Source organism: Bison bison, unplaced genomic scaffold (genome assembly GCF_000754665.1).
Source record: "Bison bison bison isolate TAMUID 2011002044 unplaced genomic scaffold, Bison_UMD1.0 scf7180017864370, whole genome shotgun sequence".
Lineage (NCBI taxonomy): Eukaryota > Metazoa > Chordata > Mammalia > Artiodactyla > Bovidae > Bison > Bison bison.
Genome location: NW_011494942.1, coordinates 12940880 through 12962262, shown reverse-complemented (window position 1 = coordinate 12962262; position 21383 = coordinate 12940880). Strand labels below are relative to the sequence as shown.

Here is a 21383-nt window from a genome sequence, read left to right as displayed (position 1 = left end):
TTTTTTTATGGCGATGTCTGGAAGGATGTTTACCAAAAGATTTAAGATTGTAAGATCTTGAATGGTTATTATTTCTTTTTGTACTTTTCTGTATGATTTGGGTTTTTAAAGTGCATGCTCATGCTCAGTCACTCTGTGTGTCTGGTTCTCTGTGACCCCATGGACTGTAGCCCACCAGGCTCCTCTGTCCACTGGGATAATCATCCCAGTAAGAACACTGGAGTGAATTGCCATTTGTATGTCCATTTAATAAAAACAAAACATTTTAAGAAAAATTAATCATATATTCCAATTTCTCAGGCCCCATTTTAAAAAATGATTTCCATCAATTTTATGAACTGGTGAAATGAAAGTGTTAAGTAAATACTTAACTGTAAAACTGTAAAAACACTTAACTGTAAATACTACAGTTACTATCTTTTAAAAAAGATGAAATATTGACTGTTTTTCAAACATCTTTTGAATTTAGTGTCTGCTGTTACCTCACTGCCACTTAAAAATTGTTTATATCTTATTTTTTAGTCCCTCCAGTATTTCTAAAACAGTTGTTTCCTCTTTGCTTTTTAATAAGTAAGACTGAAATTTCTTGCTTTCATTAAAGCATGGGGGCAATTTAAATGTTTAAAGTAGAACAGTTCTTAAAATGGCTCTATTTAATTCGGGCTGAGCATCTTCATGTAGCTGAAACTTTCACTTATTTCAGTGTTTTCCAGACATCTTAGGAAATCACCTGAGACATTTCATATAAAGATAAGAACTCTGGTTCCCACATCAGAGCTACTGAATCAGGCTCTTGGGAGGATGGTTCGGGTCTCTATCTCAGATCATTGTAGTTTCCTCCCTCTTCCCCCCACTCTCCTGCTTTTAATCTCTCCTTTTCAAAACAGCCAGCTCTAAGAAGTTACCTGTTTCCAGATTCAGTGTTTAACAATCACCCCAAAATTTGTTTTAAAAAATTGAAAGCCTGCTTTTACATTGGAACTTGTAGATTCTATAAAATGCAACCTTGATCTCCCCGTGAACATCATCTGAAAGCAAAAGCATTAAACAACTGTGGATTGTTCCCTTACCCCTGACAGAAACACGAGCACTTCAAGGAATTATACATCACACAAAGAAGCCACATTTAATGTGACTGAAAGATGTGGAGGTTAGAAAGTTGACTTTCCGGTTTATGGCCCCAAGGTTTGGACTAATCCAAATAGCTCCTGAAGTCTCAGGGGAAAACAGGAAGCACTCTTTTGTTCCTCATCTATCTCCTGTTTTTGCGTTTAGGAAGCCTTTCTTCCCTCTTTCCTCTGAACAGATGAAAGCTTGTTTGCAGGTAAGCAACTGAAATTTGTTTTCTAAAAGAAGTTTATTAGAATAAAATATTTATTATTTTTAGTGTATTTTACGTGGCTTATTCAAGTTAAGACTTATTCTAATTTTTGCTCAGAAGAAATTTTTTTAAGTTAATCAGCCTTTTGACTGTCATCCTCTTTATTATTACTAATATTATATGTTTCTAAAAATCAAAAGATATAATTACACTATTATTAGTAGACAGATGGAGAGATGAAAGTTCAAAGTGTATGATAAACAGATCACAGGAGGGAAAATTTTCACTTTTCATTTTTTAAAAAGCAGTACAGTACTTTTTGTGCTTCCCCAGTGGCTCAATGGTAAAGAATCCGCATGCAACGCAGGAGATGCAGGAGACGTGGATTCGATCCCTAGGTCGAGAAGATCCCCTGGAGAAGGAAAGGCAATCCACTCTAGTATTCTTGCCTGGAGAATGCCATGGACAGAGGAGCCTGGCAGGCTACAGGCCATGGCATTGCAAAGAGTCAGACATGACTGAAGCAACTAAGCACACGCAGTACTTTATAACCCAAACTAATTACCACTAGTGCTTTGTATAAAAATGGATATAAAAGAGCAACAGTTCTATGCTTTGAACCAATTTCATCTTGGATATTGTGGAATATGGAACACAATCTTCACAAAAGAGACCATTTTCACGGCCTTTAATAATTTTTCAAATGTTTTGGCATTGCAATGGAAGTAACTTTATTAATATTTAGAAATTTAAAACTATTTCCCTAATGAACATTTCCTGTAACTACATCTGCTTCAGAGATGCCTTTATGTATGTGCTTCACAAAGTTTTCTTTGTAACTTGAAAACATAAATAGCAGAAAAACCCCAAACTGCAGTTCTTCACAATTTTCTGTTATGCTTTTAAGTCTTGATTGAACAAAATACACTTTAATGGGTGTTGTATTTCATCTAGTTATTAGAATATTCTTGGCTGGATCTTTTATCTTTTCAAAAAGCATGTGGCTGGCCTTTGCAAAAAATGCCTGACCCCAGAAGTGACCAGGATTCATATTCAGTGTTTTCGAAATCACTGCAAAGTTAAAAAATTTTTTCATTTTTATTTCATTTTCACTTTGTATTTACTTTTTATTCTTTTCCAGTGATTCTGAATATTAGAACTTTAATTCAAAGAAAAAAGATCACTGAAAAAAAAAATCTGCAGTCACAAGTTTCTTAAAGAAACTGACAGAAGAATCCTGACAAAATGTCTTGTTTCCTGGTGAAATTGATCCTTCCTTTATCTGACGTCAAGTGACTGAACTGTTGTTTTACTCAGAAAGACTCTTGGCTAGGATTTCGAGTTGTCTTTATATTTACTTGGTAAAAGGTGTCTGTGACTTCCCTTTCAGAGAAAGAAGAAAAGCAGAGGAGAGAATCTACGTCTACTGGAGGCTAAAGGACAGAGTACTGCAATGGCCTGGAAAGTGTTCAGAATTAACACCAGCAAGTCATCAAGTCCCAGGTGTGGGGTGCAACTGGGAAGAAACAAAAGAAAAGTCAACGTGCAGTCAAAGCCGCTTCATTTTTCTACAAAGTGACCCTTCTCAAAGTTCCAAGGAAGCTCTTCCTTCACAACAGCCCTGAAATCCCAGCTGTTCTGAACCCTGATGGTCAGCTCCAGCATCTGTCTGGTCACCAAACTTATTGCCGAGTCTTCATTCCAGGGAAATGCGTGCAGTGGTGGTAGCAGCAAATGTGATACTGCTCCTGAGCATGGGGGGGACCTCAAACTCTCTTTGCTCACCCACCGTGTTTTACAGAGACTGCTGGATCCGTCGCTTCCCAGGTTTTCTGATTGACCTGGAGGAGTCTCAGAAGCTGGGGGCCCAGTTCCTGAGGTATTATTCTGAAAACACCGGTCAGAAGTGCAGTCGGAACTGCTGTCTTAGGAAGGATGGTAAGTGTCCATGATAGACCTGAGAAAATGGGGGCAAACTTCTAAAAGGAGGACCTGAGGAAAGAGCCCTTGGTAGAGGGTCCAGTGAACAATTGACCCAGACGAGGGAAGATGCCCTGAAGGACCCCCCCTCTGAAAAAAAAAAAAAGATGCCCTGAAGGAGGGAGTGGGCACAGAGGGAGAGACACTGAGACTGACTTTGCAGGTGAAGTCAGTGACAGCTTGGTTTATAAATCTAGCAATGACCCAGGAGGCTGTGAACCTGCTGGTAACAGAGAACCTCTTCTCTCCACTAAAGTGCTGAATGAAAAAATTTCCTTGAGAGCTAACTAATAATATTTCTATAGCCCAGAATATAGCATATATAATTCCAAAAGTATTTATAATAATTTCCTTTTCAAAGTTCTTTGGGTGATATTAGTATCATATCACACTTTTGAAATGAGCTTGCTTGGGCTGACCAAATGTGGGAATGTATTGAATAGGATTTAGATTGTGATTCATATTTTGAAAGAAATAGGGAGATTTATATCAACTAGAAAAGGGAAGAAAGGCAAAGAAGAGAAAAGGAAGGAAGGGAGGGAGGAAGGAAGAAATAAATCTACAAAATACCCTGACAATTTTTTTGGGTATGAGATGTGGAATCAGGGTTAAATATCATTCATATAATATAATCAAGGCCTGTAATTAGAAAAATGCTTCATTGTTGCAGAATTTCAAGTTACATTTGACTTCATTTATTTCATTTTTCTAAGATTTGAAAGCTACTTGGAAAGAACAAAAGTGACACAGCACTTTGAAATAATTCTCTTGTTCTACACTTTCTTCTTGTGGTCTCATGCTGCTGCTGCTAAGTCGATTCAGTCGTGTCCGACTCTGTGCGAACCCATAGACAGCAGCCCACCAGGCTCCCCCGTCCCTGGGATTCTCCAGGCAAGAACACTGGAATGGGTTGCCATTTCCTTCTCCAATGCAGGAAAGTGAAAAGTGAAAGTGAAGTCGCTCAGGCATGTCTGACTCTTAGCGACCCCATGGACTGCAGCCTACCAGGCTCCTCCACCCATGGGATTTTCCAGGCAAGAGTACTAGAGTGGGGTGCCATTGCCTTCTCCTCTTGTGGTCTCATACTGACATTAATTGCCTCTTACCCAATTATCCATCTAAGATTTCTAGGATGCAGATTGGAGCTCCTTGGAGAATCTGTCTGTCAAGAGACCACAGTGTTAGAAGCTGTCACAAACTAAGCCCTCAAATTTAATCAGGCACAGAAGAGAGCAATTAATTTGTTAAAGGGAAATTTTGAAAAAGGTAGCAAAATACTCAGCTTCCAGATGTTTATAACCCCCAGAATCATTCACTGAGACCAGATGAGGGAGGGATGATAACTTTTCCCCATTTTCCCATGCCATGAATTTACCATATTCTCCACACCAGGCAAACTATGGACTTTTAGAGATACTAAAAGCATCCATTTGGAATTCCATGATTTTAGAGTCTTGTGGGGTTGTGGCTTTCCTTCTCTAGAAGAAGAAAAGGCACGAACACACATCCCTTTTTACCTGGAAGCCAGAACTTCAAAATGCTACCATCCTGCAGTAGCTAACCTACTCAGAGCTGGGACTCTGAAATACACATGAAGAATGTAAAGGATCTTAAAAAATTAGTCCCTACAGGATCCAGTGCTTTCTTATCAGAAATTCAGATGTCTAAATTAGAATGATGTTCTTTCTTCCTTTTCCTTGAACTTTACAGCACAGTCCTCAGGGAAAATGTCTTGGTAATCTATAATGTATTAGCAATGAATTATTAATTGACTTTTCTCTCATTCTGGAAAAAAAAGAGAGCAGAAACATGGGGTGTCCCAAAAGTAATGGGGGAGAGGTAACCCCCAGTTAGCCTTACACAGAAGCAGAGCAGGCTCTGCCAACAGTTCCACAGCAGCTGCAGGTACACTCTGAAGTCTGGTAACAGTACACTATCCCTCTGTAATCTCATTTTATTAAAGAAGCTGATACCTTTGGGTCAATGAATATTTCTCATCACATGGTTCCTACTATACAGCAGCAGGAGGAAAATCTGTGCTGCACTGCAGGGATGACAAGACTGAAGATCTGCACTCAACAAATCTGACTTAAAAGTTACCCAGAAATAATACGGTATCTTTTAAGGAGCAAATCTCCTTAGAAAAGAGGAGCTGGGGAGAGCAATGCCCCCTACAATTCCAAACGCTAGCCACCCTGTCGGTCCACTTCCTTCCTCTGACACTGATTAGCGTTTCACTGGACGTAGCTTAGCAGCATAGGGCTGGTGCACACCTGCAGTCAGGGTCAAGGTCATGTTTACCCACACTGGTGCCTCTATACCACCGGGCCTCTTCCAGCAACAGTCAGTGCTGTTTTTGCTCTTCCCGTCACTCCCCTTTCTGTTATAGCATTTGTCCATTTATTGTCCTATTTCTTTCTCTGGTGAACTCCTTAGCATTCCAAGAGGGTATTACACCTGGAAATCTCATATTATAAACATCAGATTATAATATTATGATATTATAAATCTCCCCTCTGGGGAGAGGTTTTTGTAGTCAATTGAGTTTTCCTGAACATGAAATACTGGGATTGCAAAATAATTCCAGGTAATCCTATGTAGCATGGGAATGTATGAATGATTACTGAAAGACAAGTCAGTATTTTCTTTTGAAGAGGCATTTCCCCATCTTCACAGAAATAGCTGCTCTCAGTTCATAGTTAGATGTCTGAACAGCCCTGCAAGGAACTGTTAATCCAGTGTTTGTGAAAGAAACATAAGCTACTCAGAGCTTATCAAGCTGCAGAAATCAAGCAGACACACTTTGCCTGCTTCCTTTTCAGTGTCCTGTAACCTGGCTGTCTTCTTCCACGATCCTATTCATGACAATGTCAACTGCCTCCACGTTCACTGCCCAACCCTGGAGAGCTGCATACTGGAGCCTGGAACCAGTGCCATTTTATATAACATAACAGATGGTAATGATTTATGTACTTTGTATGTACTTCTAAGAATGTCTAATATTTTAGTAGAGGCAAATAACCTAGAAATTGGCTGGAAGAAGCCATGTATGAATTTCTAAATAATTATTTTCCAGTGAACTCTGGAAAAGTTTGGGGCTTCCAAGGCAGAAAGTAAAAGGAAATTCACATAAATTTGGCATGTTCAGCAAGGATGACTTTGTCCCAGATAACAAATCATATGTGACCAAACAAGAACAATGTATTTCATTTACCCCAAGAGCCTTCAACAAGAGCCAAAATAGGTATTTCTACTATAGTCAGTAAGCATACAACTAAGAAGTTAAGTAATATGCTAAATGTCACTGTTGAGGCTTGCTGACATTATATACAAGGATTCTACAAAGATTGATTCGGGGACAGGAAATACACTTACTGCCACATATTAATTTCTGGTCCCAAGATAACCAGTATGTTTTACTTTAGAAAAACAAATTATTTAAGTGTCCTTTGCCCATGTATATAATCTCAGGGTACAGATTAGTAAATACCAAAGATCGACTTTTGCCATCACAATACAAAGGAGGTAAATTTCTTTATTGATCTGTACTTGTTGACCACAAGCTGTGTTTATCACTGCAGCTGTATCTCTGCCCTCAAGTTCCTTCTAATCTACCTGAGGAAAGAAGTTTCACAGGTAAAGACATACAATTCAATTAAAAATAGGTGATACTGCCTCGAGTACAAAGGTTCAAAAGGTTGGGGGCGGGGTAGCTAAAGAAAGCTCGATTATTCAGGGGAGGCTTCGTGGAAGAGGGCAGATAGAGGTAAGGAGTCTGTGTCACTCCCTAGGAAAGAGAGAACACTGATGTCGCTACAGTATGGGCACATTTGGGGCTGCAATGGAAATATGGGTAGGATAGGGTAGGCCAGGTAACAAAAGAACAGAGTGGAGTGTTGGTTTGACTGTCAGAAATATGGAAACAACAAAGGTGTTTAATGAGAAAACGCTATCATTAGAGTGATGTGTCTGGTTATCTTAGTCCAGGAAAATTATAAGCAGGATGCCGGCTAGAACAAGGTAATTTTACTTGCAACGAGGGATAGTTACCAGCATATTGGGAAGGGATTGGATAGCACTTAGTTTTTGGGTAGAGAAGAAAAGTCTTAACCCTGCGGTCCAGTGTTTGACTCTGTGCTTCTGCTGCAGGGACACAGGTTTGATCCCTGCTCTGGGAAGATCGATCCCTGCAGGCAAAAAAAAAAAGAGAGAGAGAACAGAGGAGTAAAAAATTCCTTAGCAGTGCAGTCTATCATGGGTGATGGAAGAATGATAATGCCTCTGAACAAGACAAGGAGCTAGATAAGATGATGGTTCTGAAAATGTCAGTGGTGATGTGAGATGTTTATGTGGGAACATCCAGTAGTGCACAGGAGAAATGAGATCAGAGCTCAAGAAAGGGGAAAAAATTGGGCACATGGATTTCAGGGTCATTGATGTAGTAGGGACGATGAGGATAGTCTTTTTGGCAGTGGCGGTGGGGTGGGGAGCTGGGGGGCTGTAGTCAGGGCAGAGGTTATATGGAATGCAGAGAAATACCTTAGAAAACCAAGGACTAAAGACTGTAGAAATCACGAAACCCAGTTAGGACCAAGGAGAGAACCAACAGAGGAAGAAAAATAAGGGACGCAGGCAGCCTGAGATAAAGTGCCAAAGCAATCTGTGGTGCAGGGAGTCAGTTCAGTTCAGTTCAGTTGCTCAGTCATGTCCAACTCTTTGTGACCCCATGGCCTGCAGCACGCCAGGCCTCCCTGTCCATCACCAACTCCTGGAGTTATGGCCATTGAGTCAGTGGTGCCATCCAACCATCTCTTCCTCTGTCGTCTCCTTCTCCTCCCACCTTCAGTGTTTCCCAGCCATCAGGGTCTTTTCAAACGAGTCAATTCTTCGCATCAGGTGGCCAAAGTATTGGAGTTTCAGCTTCAGCATCAGTCCTTCCAATAAATATTCAGGACTGATTTCCCTTAGGATGGACTGGTTTGATCTCCTTGCAGCCCAAGGGACTCTCAAGAGTCTTCTCCAACACCACAGTTCAAAAGCATTTATTCTTGAGTGCTCAGCTTTCTTTATAGTCCAACTCTCACATCCATACATGACTACCAGAAAAACCATCGCTTTGACTAGACAGACCTTTGTTGGCAAAGTAATGTCTCTGCTTTTTAATACACTTGTCTAGGTTGGTCTTACCTTTCCTCTCAGTGCAGGGAGTCAGGAAAGAAGAATTCAAGGACAGTTGGCCATCAGTGTCAAGGACAAGAGAAAAGTCAAAGCAGTGACACCCAGCAATCAGGAAAAAGGGAAGGCACTGACCACTCTAGAAGCAGAATTTTGGCATAATAGAGGATGGAAACAACATGACAGAAAGCACAAAACAAAGTCAGAAAGGAAATGAAGGAAGTGGATGTTGGTGTGGTGAGAGAGAGGGAACAAGAGAGACTGAAAGGGAAACAGTTTCTGAAGCCAGCCGGAAAGGAGTTTATAAGAGGAGAGAGAACAAACACTGAAGAAGACCGGAGGCACTGAGCAGGGATGCGATGTAGGGCTCTGCTAATAATTTTGAATAGCTACACATCTCAGGCCTCATTTTGTTTAACTCTAAAATGTTACTCATATCAAATGGTTACTATTTCTGAAGTTCTTGCCCTCACACTGCTATTGTTGCCTAAAAGCCCTGGCAGATACAAAGTTTTCTCTATGATGTAGCCAAGTTTGTTTGCAACAGAAGATGTCTTAGAAAGTTAAGAATTCAAATGTGGTCAGTATGTCTAAAAGCCTTTGAGAAATGTGCACTAGGGGAACTTGCAATTAGCTTAGTTCATAACTCAGAGAGGCAAAATCTAGGACTTCAGTAAACTGTACTTTAGGGCCCTCTCTGCTAAACTAAAAATAAATGATGCCTTATTTATTTTTCAGGTATAGATCCTGATTTGCTGGTTTTTGAACAATCACTGCCCACATATCTAAATACCCGTTCTTCATCTGATACATGGGAGAGACTAAGGATTCTAAAAGCTATGTATTTAGATAAACAACAAACCACCATGATAAACCAAATGCTACCATCAATAGAGGCTCCGTCACCAACCACACATCAAGAGTTGGCAACCACAAATAATACTAGGTATTCCAAGGAATTGACCACAGACTCTTGGGCAAGATTCATTGCCCTGAATGACTCCATTACCACAAAGATAAATACGGTGTCAGCCAGTACTGACTTCATCAACAATCCAGATAACAAGACTGTTTCTCCTTTCTTTGTGCCCAGAGACACAAAACTTTCTCATATGCCTAGTCCCTCCCAACTCAACAGCAGTAAACAATTACTAAACAAAACCAAAGGATCCAACAGCAGAAACCACACATCTAAGAATGAAGACTCAACACCTGGTGGGGCACCTGTGACTGGTGTAAAGACGTGGCTGGTTCCTGTAGCCCTCTGCACCGCTGTCATCTTTCTTTGCTCTTGTGTAGTCATCCTGGCATCTGGTTGCTGTCGAAAGCAGTACGGCCAGTATAAACCAGGGCAGAGAAGTCAGGACCCAGGCAAATTAAAAAATGTGCCAATCAGAAGGAGTTCTCTTACCGATGAAAGGTGAGAGCATTTTGAGTATCATTTTTAGTTTTCTTAAGCAATGTGGTTAAAAAAAAAGGAAAAAAATAAAATAAAGCACAGATGCCCATTCATACCAATCTCTAAAGGCCAATGTTTGATAAACATAACTGCTTTTTGTGATTATATCCATTTCTTGAATAGTGTACCCTTTGCCAAGCTTCAAAATTCTGACCCCTGCAGTTATTCAGCACAACATAAGAGAGACAGTTCTAAGTGCAGTATGTGTATCGACTTGTTGAATATTTAGAACTCTGTGGGTTTTCATTAACCATCATACCGATATTTTACAGATGAGGAAACAGGAGAAAAAAGGCTAAGTATATTGCTGAAAGTCACACAGCTAGTACGTAGCAAAGCCATATTTCATAGGCAATATGGTTCAAAGGTCCACGCTTGAAATCCATGTTGGACTACAAGTCTCCACTTTCCCAGTGAGTATGGAAAAAAGATACAGGAGAAAAACACCATAATATTTTTCTCCCATTAAGGTCATATTACCATCACATATGTTAATGAAATCTTTTAGTGGTTTGAGCAAAAAAGCTTCTTGATCTTTTATATAGTTTTCAATGTTCAATTTATTAATCTTTCTCAATCCTAATCCATTCTCTTCATTTTCTAAAACATGTCTCTCAATGATTATAGGAGATTTCTGAGTTTTCTGTTGAATAAATGTTGGGAGTTTTAGTTTATGTTCCTCAGTTGTATACATTGTTTTCCCAGGGCAAATATTAGCTCTAGGTATTTCAAGCTCTGTCCACTCCTTACACCAGACTCACCCCCTAGATCTTAAACTCCAACTCTTTAAGTGTAGAAATCTGAATTACCATCTCTAATGCTCTTAAACTTTAGACCCTTAGTCTCATCCTTGAAAATATTTTTTAATGGGAGCACAGACATTAAACAGCTATTTGTAGTAAGTATGTGTGTGCGTGTTCAGTCGCTCAGTTGTGTCCACTCTTTGCAACCCCACAGACTATAGCCTGTCACTTTCCTCTGTCCGTGGCATTTTCCAGGCAAGAAAATGGGTTGGAGTGGGTTGCCATTTCCTCCCCATATGTTTCTTAATACACTAGTGAAAACAAAATACAAAAAACATGCAATTTAGAGGGAATATCAAGATTTACTCTAAAAAGATATTTAAGTTATCTGGGAAGCTATGATTTGTGTATACATTCTTTTAAAGGGTTACTTTTCTTTCAAATATATACAAATTGTCTGAAGGTTTCCCAACAAACTAGGGTTACTAAAAAAATTTTTTGTCTTCCTTGAGATTCCTTCAGAATTTTATTTGTTCCCTAAAATTGCAGTTTTTATAAAAATGATCACAATTTGGGGAAAACATACTTGCTTTGTAAGAAAACAAGTTCTTACCCCTCTTCTTCAGTCTCTATCTTTGACCAGATAAACAGAGTAAACTTAAATTGTAAAGGTGACCCAAAAGTTTGGCCGAGAAGCAAAAACAAATAGACCTGAAATCATGTCCTTACTGGAAATCACAGAGACTGAAGAGAACTTCTGAATAGAATTTAAAACTTTCAAGAAACAAAGATTTCAGGGCTTAGTCAACAACAAAGGCTAAGGTTGTTAACACACATTTAAGAAATAACCATGATTATCAAAATCTTTCTGACACTGAAACTGGCCAAAACCTTTTGGGGAAAAGTCCATATTAAGTCCAATATTGTGTGATATATTTAGCAATTTGGAAAGAAAATATGCAAAGAAAAAACTAAAGCTCCCTACAATTAAGAAAACAGGTTTGTTCCATTTCTTAGTTGCCTATGTGCATAAGCAACTTCTGAGCCATGGAATTTACGTTTGAAGTCAGAAGTGATCACGTATCAATATAGCAAAAAGTGTCCCTCAGAAACCTCATTAAAAGGATATTCATTATGTTCACTGTGATATTAGATCAATAGCTTAAAGAGCAAGAATCTAAATAATGACAAGTAGTGCTGTTTAATTATTGCTAACAAAACAATGACAGCAGTTTTGTAGTGTTAATCTTACAGCCCTAAGATACTGCCATTAGGTGTCAATGCCATGGCCTAAGACTCTTCAAGTCAGTTGCTCAGTTAGTCAAACTGCAAAGGTTAAGGGCACAGTCTTCTACAAGATCTCCCTTACTTGTGACACCAACTCTAAGTCTGGGGGATGGCAAGTCCCAAAACCACTCTCAGGGTCCGTACTTCACTAGAGGAATTTACAGAACTCAATGAAAGCTGTTATACTTACGGTTTATTATGAAAGTGCAAAAGTGTTAGGTGCTCAATCATGTCTCTTTGCAACCCCATGGACTGTAACCTGCCAGCTTCCTCTGTGCATGGGATTCTCCAGGCAAGAATGCTGGAATGGGTTGCCATTTCCTTCTCCAGAGGATCTTTCCAACCCAGGGATCAAACCCAGGTCCCCCGCATTACAGGCAGATTCTTTGCCATCTGAGCCACCAGGGAAGCCACAGTTTATTATAGGGAAAGGATACGGATTAAAATCAGCCAAGGTAAGAAGTACCTAGGATGAATTTCAGGGGGGTTTCACACTCACAACTTTGTAAGACACTGTCTTCTCCCTGTGGAAGCAGGATGCATGGTTCTCCCAGCACCAGTGTGTGACAATATGTCCAGAGTATGCTTCATATGTGGACATACGTGGACCATATGTGGACAATATGTCCAGTGAAGCTTACCGGAGCCTCAGTGTTCTACATTTGTGTCGAAGCTCTGTTACACAAATATGCCTGACTGATCAATTACCTGAGCAGTTGATCTCAGCTGGTAGGTGGACTGATTTACTGATAGACTCAAAGTGCCCCCCCAACCCTAAAACACATGGTTGGTTTTTCCAGCATGCTTAAGACTATCAGGTGTAGCTAGCCCCACCCTAAAATCCATTGTGACCAATTCCTGCCCTAAACAAAGACACTTTCATGAGGTATAACAGATTACCTCCCAGAAGGTGACAGCAGAGGCTAGACTCTCTTTGGGCAAAGTCAAATTCTTTATTACACATCATTACTCTGCTTTGATCTGCACTGTACTATTACTCCAGGACTGAGGACCCTAATCACCACCTCTTCATATGTTTCCGAATAACCACCTCTCCTCAGCTTCTACCGTTCTCATGTTTCCTTCTCCAATCCTGTTTCAGCACCTGAGTTTTCCTTAACTCCTTGAGTCTCTAAGAAATGTAACATTTCAATACATTTACATATGCTTTAAATCAGATGGAGAAGTTCAGTTGTATCTACTTTTTTATTCACTATCTCCATCCAATGGAGGATGGAACTGGAAGCTCTACTGTTATCCTTCATAACCTATGGACTCTTGGTCTTGCTAATACCAAATCATACCTTCAATTTATCTACATCTTTTGAGAAACTGTTCTGAAATTCCTTTTAGCATGTTATATTCTCAAATTCTGTTAAGCAATTTAAATTTTAGGCAAATAACAGCCTCCGTAATTCCTTTATTTCAATTTTAAATTACTCATTGACAACTTTAAAAGTGGTAAGAAATGACTCACAGATATATTTAAAAGTATTCAATTGACAGCTAAATGGAATGAAATGTTTCTTAGGGCAGTGATCAATGTCATTTATTCCAATTAAAGGTCTTTATATCTTATCTCTTTCCTGAGCTGTGGAAGTTCTAGCTGGGGCTTCCAGAGAGGTGAATATCGGTCAACCTCCACTTCCACTTTTCTGCAAGTTTGGGCTTGGACAAATGAGCCAAAGAAAATGGAAACAGGATGCTAAACAGAACTGAATCAACATAAAGTGATCCCAGAACAGAGAGATGGAACAAACTTCTTAGGTTAGAAAATACTGCCAAGAACCTGTTTCTAATCAGAATCAGCATCTGCAAAAACCTCACTCGGCAGGTAGCAGTTATGTAGACAAAACACTAAACTGCAGTCAGGGGACTGGGTTCTGAGCTGAACTTCCTAAATAACCAAAATCATTATTCAAAAGCAACCAGTAAGTACTGATTTGTAGAGAAAGAAATAGAGCAGGTGACAAAAGAACAATATATTGTGTGTGTGTGTGTGTATATATATATACATATACACACTAAAGGGTTATGGTAGAAATAAAATTCAAACACTTTAGGACCAGAAGAAATCAGAATCAAATTAGTCTGACTGCCCTAGTATATAAGAAGACCTTTGAATAATCATTGCCCTTGTATCTTAGAATGAAAGGAATAATTTTAACTCTAATGTAGTAAAACAATGGCTTTTTAAAAAAAAATTTTTCAATTTTATATCAAATTAATGATTACATATGTATCATAAAATTAGTAAATCAAGGAAATTTTTCTGTATAATTCACGTCAAATGTAATAGTCTCTTCACTGATTCTTTGTACTGAGAAATGGTATTCTCATTGTCCCCCTCATTCTTAAGACTAACAACAGAATTTTTGTAATCTTCAACTTCTTTAGTACTAAGGAGCTCTTCTTTACTTAATTCTGTATTTTTCTCAGCAGCTTTAATTTGGAAAAGGGTTTCCAGAATGTTTTTTTCTGAGGCGCTATCTTTCCATACATACTCTTCCATATCTGCTTCAGTCTTCTTTTTCTCCCACTCTTCAGTTTTCTGAAAAGACAAAAAAAACCAATCTCTGATTTTGAGAATTATCTGGTCAACACTGCATGTTCACCCTGGTTCACCTCCCTTATCCAGCACAGCTACCTACCTGCAGCAACAGCTGTGGGCTGCACACTCGTATTACATGAATACCTCGTTACCACTCACTAATTCTATCCACAGAATTTATACTTTATCTGCCCTACAAATGGCACTTACAAAGCAAGACTATTTCCCAAAAGACCCAGAAAACTCACTCCTTGCAGCTTTCTAGACGCTAAACTCTAACACAGCAAACATTTCTGAGGTTAAAGCTATGAGAGCTGAAAGAAGACTGTATTTATCTTTGTAAATGCCTGTGGGGATGACAAGGGGAAGACCAATTATTATAATAAAAATTAAAATATAAAGTTTGTGTGATTTTTAGTGACTTTTAGTGATTTTTAATGACTATATATTCTGGAATTTTGTTTTGTTATTATCGTTACTTTCTGTTCCTAAAATGGAAATAATTTTCAATCCCACTTATTTTTTCTTACAGAAAGTATTACCATGTTATTTTAGGGAAGACTGGTAGATTTTAGATTAATATAATTCAGATTTATGATTTAAATGAAGATGTAACATTCTGTGAAAAAAAAATCAAGCAACACAGCTCATATGTAATACACTCTCGTTTAGAGAAGTGCTAAATACCAGCCACATTCTTTCCAAATTAACACATAACAGTATTGTGAGCCACAGGCTATTATGGAATGAGCCACCAGTCTTACAACATTTGAAGGTGGTACACCCCCCAAATTATAAAGTTTTTCAAGTATTAAAAGCGAAGGCAGGTTTGTAAGGCTGTCAGAAATCACATTCTAACTTTGAAAACTCCTCTTGAACTAGACCACAGCTTGAGCAGACAAGAGCTCCAAGGCGCCTCGGAACCAAATGAGTTAGCAAGGAGGCAGTTTCCAGCCATGCCACTTTCCCATCCCCACTCCCGCCCCAAGAGCTCTTGAGAAGAGAAAAGCAGGAGCAATCTGTCGTCCCTCAAAGGATGCACAGGAGCCCCGCCAAAGGCAAACAAGCCACCGGGGATGCCACTGACTCAACAAACCCCACTTGGATCACTAAAGCCCCGGGAAGAAGCTCCCCCACCACAGGGACCCACAAGAAGAAACCCTCCTTTAATCCTTCAAACTGTGGACTCTCTTCTTCAAGGGAAACAAACAGACATAGAGAGTTTCGCAGCTCCCAAATTCCTCAGCCAAAGCGGGGTCTCTGTGCTCGCAGCTCCCCTGTGTCTGCCCCACCTTCGTATGCTGAGTTTATGGCTGAGGACAATGTTTCCACTTAAGTTCTAGAAACATCTTATCCAGCTGAGAATCAACTCTTGCCCCCTTTTCCCTGGTAAGGGAGGTTTTAGGCTTGGCAGAGGGGCAGGGAGAATATGAAATAACTTCTTGTGCCCTGTCCCCACAACCTTGTTGCAAATAACTTCTAACAGCCAAACTCTAAGTCTGTACATTAAAAAAAAAAAATAATAACTGACAAAATGATGCTACCTGCCAAGCTTTCACTGTAATATATGAGGCAGGAATAAATGTCAGCCCCTTAACAAACTAAATCCCCTAAATTAAATACATTACTGGGCCTATCTACTCTTGCCAATGCTTTAAATGTTCAAGACAGTGTCAGAGTTTCTGCATAATTCTCCAAGTGAAATAAACTGAGCTCAATGAACATATTTTATAAAGCATTAAGTAAAACAGTCACTCCATCTCATTCTGAACTGTTAGAAAGTAAGCAATTAAGAAACTGTTTAAAAAATTGTTTCACCTAGGTTTATCTGGATTTTAATTGACTTGAAATAGGTGCTTAAACAGAGGAGCTAACCACATTAAATCCACTAACAATTTCCAACATTTTCAATCTTCCCCTTATATTTGGAGTATACAATTCTACATTGGTCTCTAAGATGTGTTTACAGTTGTGCCGTGATACTAATTCCTAGGCACTCGAGGTGCCCAGTGAGCCTGGAGGAGCACGGATGCCAAGCACCCCCTCCTTCATTTATCTCAGGAGAGAATTTTCTATGTGTGCAGTGACATGAAAAACACTGCAACTCCCAGGTGGCTCTAGTGACAAAGAACCAGCCTGTCAATGCAGGAGACATAAGAGACCTGGGTTCGATCTCTGGGATAGGAAGATCCCCTGAAGAAGGAAATGGCAACCTGCTCCAGTATTCTTGCGTGGAGAATCTCACAGACAGAGGAGCCTGGCAGGCTACAGTCCACAGGCTCGCAGAGAGTCGGGCACAACTGAAGCAACTCAGCACGCACACATGTACACTTACTACTGTTCTAAATGGTCACTGTCAGCTGCAAGCTTAACAATACTCTTGTTTTTCCATATATTCTAGCTTTAGGATCCAAACTCTGCCCAGTTCAATATAACTTCCAAGATAATAATAGTAACAATCTCCTAAATTTGAATACTTACTATGTACCTGGTACTTCAATACTTACATGTGTATAGTAATTAATAGAATTTGTATTAAGACCTACTGGATTAGATTTTAACATCTCTACAGATAAGAAACTAAATATTACAGAAGTTAAACATAGGGTCACAGTCACCTGGGAACGGTTCAGAGTGGCACATATACCATAAATTATGTAACCTCTCCAAAGGTGACCGCAGCAACCCCTAATCAAACATACTACTTTTCTAGCAACAGGCATGAATATTCACACTAAACGCGATAAACAAAGGCTATAAATAGTTTCTCATCCATTTAGAAGTCACGAAAAGACTAGTGATTTCCAAAGCTTCTGGAAAAACCCTACCTGCATGGTACAACTAAGCTTGTGAGCCACAATTACTGAGCTCACACTCTAAAGGTGTGCTCTGGCAACAAGAGAAGCCACGACAATGAGAAGCCCGTACATTGCAACTAGAGAATGCCCACACACAGCAATGAAGATCCAGCACAGCCAAACATAACTAAGTTTAAAAAAAAAAGTAATCTTAATGGACCCCTGCCTGGAATCCCTTGACTTCTGGCTCCTGGCTGGGTTTGGCTAATGGGAGGAATGAGCAGGAGACCTAGAGAATGACAGAGTGAGGTCACTGCTGTCTTCCCAACTCTCTCCCTTACAGAGACCACGCCCCACAGCCCGTCAGGTGGCCCACCCCGCCACAGCTCGCAGCACTTCCCTCTTCCCCCTTCATATACGGGGTGTGATGGCACCCTACTCTCACCACCCTTGAGAACAGCACCCTTACTTGTTTCTGTTATTGAACCTTTGTAAAATGTCTCCTTAATAAAATATCCGAAAATGAAGAAAAACAAAAAAGCAATTGCAAAATAATCTTCTAGTCTTTGTAAACGATAAAAAAGCAATAATATTTTACATAATGCTTGTCACTTCAGAACATTTTTCACTTAAAGAGGTATAGATATAAAATCTTTGAGGGGAAAGAAAACTCCAAATTTTTTTTTTTAATTTACATTATGATTTCCACTTTCAAATAGGATGTAACAGGTCACAGCCTGCCTCTGCTTTGGCTTCAACTGGAAAAAAAGCCAGGCAGTAAAAATATCAGAGTTTCAGAATCAGCAAGGACTAGATGAATGTGAATTCCAGGCTGCAAGGATATGGGAAGCCCTTCTGAAAACCCCTACCCATTTTCTTCCCTGAGACCATTTTCCAATTCTGTATGAGACTGGCACCTGGCCCACATGGAAGGACTCTACTTGGGAAAAGAGAAAAGAGATGAGGTTTTGAGCTGTCATCCAGGGTTTGTGTGATAGACTGGAATTGAAGAGTCCCAAACATGACTGGTTTTAGTTCTGGGACTACTTCTGGAAAACTGGGGAGGCTGAATCAAGCTTCTAAAAAGCAAATCTCTTGTATGCCGTAGTGGTTAGGAGGCAAAGTCCCAGTAGAGGGAAGCCCTGTTTCAAACACACAACCAGTCTCCCTCTCAAGACATCTATCTGCTAGATTCTGCTGCAAGGGCTAGAGGTTATCAAGTTAAGCTCAAAACTTCTCAAAGGCACAAGTGACTCTTAAGCAGGCTTTGAGATGTGGAAGCAGACCCACCAAGTTCCTAAATAAAATGCCTGAGAAAGAGACAAAGGTGAACAAAATCTTAAAAAACTGTAACCCAGCCCTGCTCCAGCTCAATGATGATTGGATTAAAATAAGCCAGTGATCATCTCTGCCTAAGAGAAAAAAAGAGGCAATTCTTTCTGATGGATGACATCATATGGTAAAAGAATCCGCATGCAATGCGGGAGACATGGATTCGATTCCTGGGTTGGGAAGACTCTCTGGAGGAAGGCATGGTAACCCACTCCAGTATTCCAGAATCTAGGGATTCTGGAGAATCCCTAGGGACTGAGGAGCCTGGTGGGCTACAGTCCATGGGGTCTCAAAGAGTGGGACACGACTGAGCAACTAAGCACAGCACAGGTCTTTCACACGTAATATCTGTCATGCAAATTACTAGACACTTCAGACGTTTGAAGAAAATCAATCAATACTGTTGATAGCCGGTGCATGTCCTTCTAAATTCATTTTTTAAAAGCAAAGCTATGATTACCTTTCATATATAATCTTGTACCCTGAGCTGTAATTCACTGCCAAATTTTTATTGCTTCTGAAATTACACCCAGGATTGAAGTGTGCAATTGTAAAGAATTTCTTTTTTTTCGAAGAGTAGTTGGCATGTATTAATTTTAAAGCGTAAACAACAGATATTCAAATTGTTGGGGGAGGGCACCTAAAAATAACCAATGTAAGCTCAAACTGATCATCATTTAGGCAGAGTCTGATTAGTTTGTAGACTTCAATTTTAATACCTCAAGTACTAAACATTTACCATTTCACCATCTGACTTAGGTATGTATACAATACATATACGTATATATGGTCTCTTTTCTTCCTTGCCTACCACAAGGGAACCTGCTCTGATTACATTCCTAGAGGAAGCAACCTTCTATTCCACGTGATCCTGTTCTCTTGTCCACATATCAGCTCTATTTTTCATTCACTCAGTACACATTTGTTATGCAACTACTGTCCCAGGCACTGTGCTCTCCTGGAACTGCCAGCCTAGTATATGGAATGTTGAGCTGAGTGGGAGCTGTCAGATGAAGGCTGTGATCCCAGCACAGGAAAGAGTATCCATAAAGGCTGGAGGCAGGAACAAGCTTAGTACGTTCAGGGCTGAATGAAGGCCAAGGTGAGGAAAGTGGCATGGGATGAGAAAGCACCTTACATATATTGGTTCATTTAACTTCCACAGCAACCCTATGAGGTAGTACTATTCATATCTGTTTTACAGAACGGGAAATTGAAACCCAGAGCAATTAAATAATCTGTCTCAAATCATACCGTTTCTCAGTGGTAGAACATGTTGCAAGGAACATAGAAACATGGTAAAAAAAAACACAAAATAATAATTTATTTCAATCTATGATGTTTCTTCTCATTGTAAGCATGAATTCAATACAAAGAAAAACACAATAGCTACTTCATGCACTGGTCAGTGAATTCCAATGTAACAGAAGGCAATGAAGCATCTGTTTCACTAAACACACAAATATGTCACCTTCTACCATCTTATTTATAACTCCCTTTGCCTAGTACATGAATCACTGTAATATTCCACTTCTCATGATTACAAGTAAGGCATTGTGCTAGAGAACGGAAAACAGTTTTACTATTAAAAAAAATCCAAGTTACTCAAAAATTATAAAAAATAGGAATAGGTTAAATATCTGTAATGGATTAAAGAGTTACTGACAACTATTTTAGTTACCAAACCTAAACTTTTAACTGAGTTATGTCAAAGAATTCAATTCAAATCAGATCAGTTTTTTAAAAATGTACTGAAAGCTAATATGCCAGACAGACACTGTATTAGATGCTGGGAATATAAAGATGAATGAAATACACTGTCCTGTCCTCAGTGACCGCACAGTCTAATCGAGCTTGGCAGACATGCATACAGGCAATAACCATAAACACAATGAGAGGAAGGTTAACTGGTGGAAGGAGGAAGGGAAAAGGAAGCGAGGAGACGTCTAAGAGAGGTCACATGTGAGGTTTATTAGAGGATTCATATGAAGTTGCAAGGCTGATCAATTTGAAAAGGTATTATAAGCAAAGAGAACAGTACATGCATGCAAAGTTATGGAAGAACATATTCTGTTCATTAAGTTACAGGGTATATAACCTACATTTCCTGAGCAGCTGGTAATGAGGTGGTGGTTAGTCGCTTAGTCTGTTTCTGACTCTCTGTAACCCCAAGGACTGTAGCCTACTAGGCACCTCTGTCCATGGAATTCTTCAGGCAAGAATACTGGAGTGGGTTGCCATTCCCTTCTCCAGGGGATCTTCCCCACTCAAGGATTGAACCCAGGTCTCCTGAATTGCAGGCCAGATTCTTTACCATTTGAGCCACAGGGAAGCCCAATGAAGTGGTTCGGTTCAGTTCAGTTCAGTTCAGTCCCTCAGTTGTGTTCGACTCTTTGCGACCCCATGGATTGCAGCATGCCAGACTTCCCTGTCCATCACCAACTCCCAGAATTTACTCAAACTCATGTCCATTGAGTCAGTGATGTCATCCAACCATCTCATCCTCTATTGTCCCCTTCTCCCGCCTTCAATCTTTCCCAGCATCAGGGTCTTTTCAAATGAGTCAGGCCTTCACCATCAGGTGATCAGAGTATCAGAGTTTCAGCTTCAGCATCAGTCCTTTCAACACATATTCAGGACTGATTTCCTTTAGGATGGACTGGCTGGATCTCCTTGCTGTCCAAGGGACTCTCAAGAGTTTTCTTCAGCACCACAGTTCAAAAGCATCACTTCTTTG

At 39.8% G+C, this 21383-nt stretch overlaps 2 protein-coding genes across 3 annotated transcripts in view; one reads left to right on the top strand and one right to left on the bottom strand.

Annotated features, from left to right (window-relative positions):
• The first annotated feature begins 353 nt into the window (after window positions 1-353).
• Window positions 354-10914, top strand: MANSC4 (MANSC domain containing 4). 2 transcript variants are annotated; one of them, XM_010856024.1, is made up of 4 exons: window positions 354-1324; window positions 2712-3259; window positions 6124-6258; window positions 9215-10914. In XM_010856024.1, exons 2-4 carry the CDS (start codon window positions 3031-3033, stop codon window positions 9898-9900), a joined length of 1050 nt encoding a protein of 349 aa, XP_010854326.1. In that variant the 5' UTR covers window positions 354-1324; window positions 2712-3030; the 3' UTR covers window positions 9901-10914. The 2 variants fall into 2 exon arrangements, with proteins under 2 accessions (XP_010854326.1, XP_010854327.1); XM_010856025.1 differs by lacking the exon at window positions 354-1324 and adding an exon at window positions 1855-2131.
• Window positions 10915-13367: 2453 nt separating this feature from the next.
• The window catches only part of MRPS35 (mitochondrial ribosomal protein S35), a gene marked incomplete at its 5' end in the record, with an annotated part of 40390 nt that continues 32374 nt past the window's right edge, over window positions 13368-21383 (bottom strand). The window contains one exon of the mRNA XM_010856047.1: window positions 13368-14516. Coding sequence (XP_010854349.1) covers window positions 14247-14516 — 270 coding nt within the window. The remainder of the gene's footprint in view (window positions 14517-21383) is intronic.